At 43.1% G+C, this 2,787-nt stretch overlaps 1 protein-coding gene across 1 annotated transcript; it reads right to left on the bottom strand.

Moving 5' to 3' along the window:
• Positions 1-1,391: 1,391 nt before the first annotated feature.
• LOC121457024 (putative olfactory receptor 3A4) lies at positions 1,392-2,327 on the bottom strand. The gene has a single exon (XM_041665649.1). The coding sequence runs from the start codon at positions 2,325-2,327 to the stop codon at positions 1,392-1,394; it is 936 nt and encodes a 311-aa protein (XP_041521583.1).
• Between the last annotated feature and the right edge of the window lie 460 nt (positions 2,328-2,787).

The raw sequence follows: 2,787 nt of genomic DNA, 5'->3' as shown, positions 1-2,787 counted from the left end.
TGTTAGGTATAAAGCAATTCCAATCTTTATAAATATATATCATGCGTGAAAGCATTTTAATAATTATATATCAACGTCCATTTGGCTATCTGTAAATGGTGAATCTAAGGGTGACTTCTATTTTACTTTTTCGATATTTTTTATTTATGTGCTGCTCATATATTTGTGTGACTGTATGTGCATGCTCACATGTGTGTGGGTATACACGTGTATGCATAAGGAGTTTCAAAGTTGACACTGGACATCTTCTTCAATCACTCTTCATTTTATGAGGTAGGGTTCCTCACTAAATCAGGATCCTGTCTCTGTCTTCTGAGAGCTTGAATTATAGGTGGCCACCACATCTGCTTGCCATTTGTGTGGTTGCTGCGTGTCTGAACTCCAGTCCTCTGGTTTGTATGGAAAGTGCTCTATCGACTGAGCCTTCTCTCTAACCTCTCTAACGTTTTAGTAGGTGTGCACTTTATTGTACTGTGGACACAGCCATCTAAAGCTGTGACGTGAAGCACCTTCTTCCTCAGGATGACATGGAGGGAACAGTTGCTTTCATGTTCAAGTTGGAGGTACAAAAAAAAATTATATTCAATCCGGGAGGTTTTCCCAGATGTTGCAAACCTTTTTTATAATTAAAGGCCTATTAATGCATCTATATCAACTCAAACAACCTGCTTTTCAAGATGCTTCAATGAGCATCCTTCTACAATCATTTCTTCTTTGCTGTAGGTAGTCCAATGGGAAACATTGTGCCTTATCTCTATGGCTTTTCCAAATGATGACATTCCCTGTTAATTATGTTTTAAAATCTGTTTTCTTTTTATTTGTTTGTTTCATAAATAAGTATCTTGAAATTTCCTCAGTCTGAACCAATTTCTTTGGACCAAATCAAATTTGGTTAAGAAATAAAAATTTCTTAATTCATAGTTTTAATTGTTGGGATAATTTCTTTTCAATCACACTGACATTTCTTTTCTTACTCTTTATTGCTCACTCCACCGCCTCACCTTAGGGTACCCCTCCTCCTTGAAATAATTACTTATACAGCTTTGCTCGAGGAGCAAAGCCTTGCTCTGGCATTCCGTAGCTCTGCGGCTTTGAGGAAGTTACTCACTATCTCTGAAGTTAAGTTTCTTACAATTTGCAAACTCCACGCACCTTACATGATTAGAAGAATTAACTTCGTCCTGGCACTAGTCACTCAGTACCTTGTTCTTGGCAGTGATCACATAAATGATAGAGAGCTATTACTATTTTAGGGAACTTCCCTTCCTAAGCAAGAACACACCCCATTTTATCATACCCCCACTCCACTTACATTAGTCAGCATCACTTAGAAGCAGTGAGTGGAGCTGTGTCATTGGTTAAAGCCAGAAGAAAGTAGTATTCATTGGGGGCTACCTCCCTGTGAGCAGCTTTCGTAGTGCACCCTGCACATCGGGGTTACGAAGGCTGTAAATAAGTGGGTTCAGCATGGGACTGATGACAGTGTTGAGGATGCCAATACCCTTATCCTTATCAGAGGACTCCACCGACCCCAGCCTCATGTAGCTGAAGACACCTGTCCCATAGAAGATGCCCACCACAGTGAGATGGGAACTGCATGTGGAGAAGGCTTTCTTCCTGCCCTCAGCAGACCGGATACGAAGAACTGCAGCTGCCACGTGGCCATATGACACTGTGATGAGGACCAAGGGGACCACACCCATGAAGGCTGCTGCTACAAAGAGCAGCTGCTCGTTGAGTTGGATGCTGGAACACGAGAGCTGGAAGAGCTGAGGGAGGTCACAGTAGAAGTGATTGATTGTGTTGGGGCCACAGAATTTAAGAGTAGATAAGGCAACAGTTTGGGTCAATGCATTGCTAAAGGAAAATACACATGACAAGCACACTGAAGCCTTCTGAATCCTCCAGCTCATGTGTGTGTTGTAGGTGAGGGGGTGACAGATGGCCAGATAGCGATCATAGGCCATGACAGTCAACAGGAAGCAGTCTGCCCCAGCCAGGAGGTGGAAGAAGAAGAGCTGTGAAAGGCAGGCACCATAGGGGATATGTCTGTCATTGGAGAGGAAATGCTTCAACATGGCAGGAACAGTGACACTGATGCATCCAACATCTAACATAGATAAGTTCCCCAAAAAGAAGTACATGGGGGTGTGGAGTTTGGGTTCAATAAGGATAGCAGCCAGGATGCTGAAATTGCCACCGATAGTAACTACATAAGCAAGAAGGAAGATGACAAAAAGGATAGGCCGCAGAGCTGGAGTCTCTGTGAGCCCCAGCAGGACAAATGTGGTCACACAGGAATCATTTGCCGAGGCTCCCGGATCCATGGCTCTCTTCCTCCAGTTATCAGCTGAATGAAGTTCAAAGGTGATAAAAGGATGGTGGCATCTTGGTAATCAGCATCAAGCATTGTGATGTCCAGGAGCAGCCAGGATGCGAGGCCATAGCATACACAAGGGAAAGAAAGTCAAAGACAAATGCTTAATAAAAAGATATGATACATCTAGCACTTACTGATAAAAAGCAATGGCATCTGGCAGACTCAGAGACGCACACACACTGAAATAACAAGGGGAAGGAATGTGATATTTAGAAGTTAGAGGGAAAGACTGTTTCCCTGAGGCCACAATTCTATAAAGGAAACCACTCTCTTCAGATGGTAGCCTGAACAGTTTGACTACACAAGATCTTGTAGCATAAAAGGGAAGCTTCCAGAGGAGAGGCGACATGGTCCTCTTCCCCAAACTCTAAACTGCACGTGTCATCTACAGTGGCCCCCAATATCTT

This window comes from Microtus oregoni, unplaced genomic scaffold (assembly GCF_018167655.1).
Source record: "Microtus oregoni isolate MIOR12 unplaced genomic scaffold, Mior012 000015F_ref0000493, whole genome shotgun sequence".
Taxonomy (NCBI): domain Eukaryota; kingdom Metazoa; phylum Chordata; class Mammalia; order Rodentia; family Cricetidae; genus Microtus; species Microtus oregoni.
This window is presented reverse-complemented; position numbering and strand designations above follow the sequence as displayed.

What these genes read in the sequence shown, in the direction of transcription:
- LOC121457024 (XM_041665649.1), bottom strand. Translation starts at nt 2,327, where the DNA reads ATGGATCCGGGAGCCTCGGCAAATGATTCCTGTGTGACCACATTTGTC.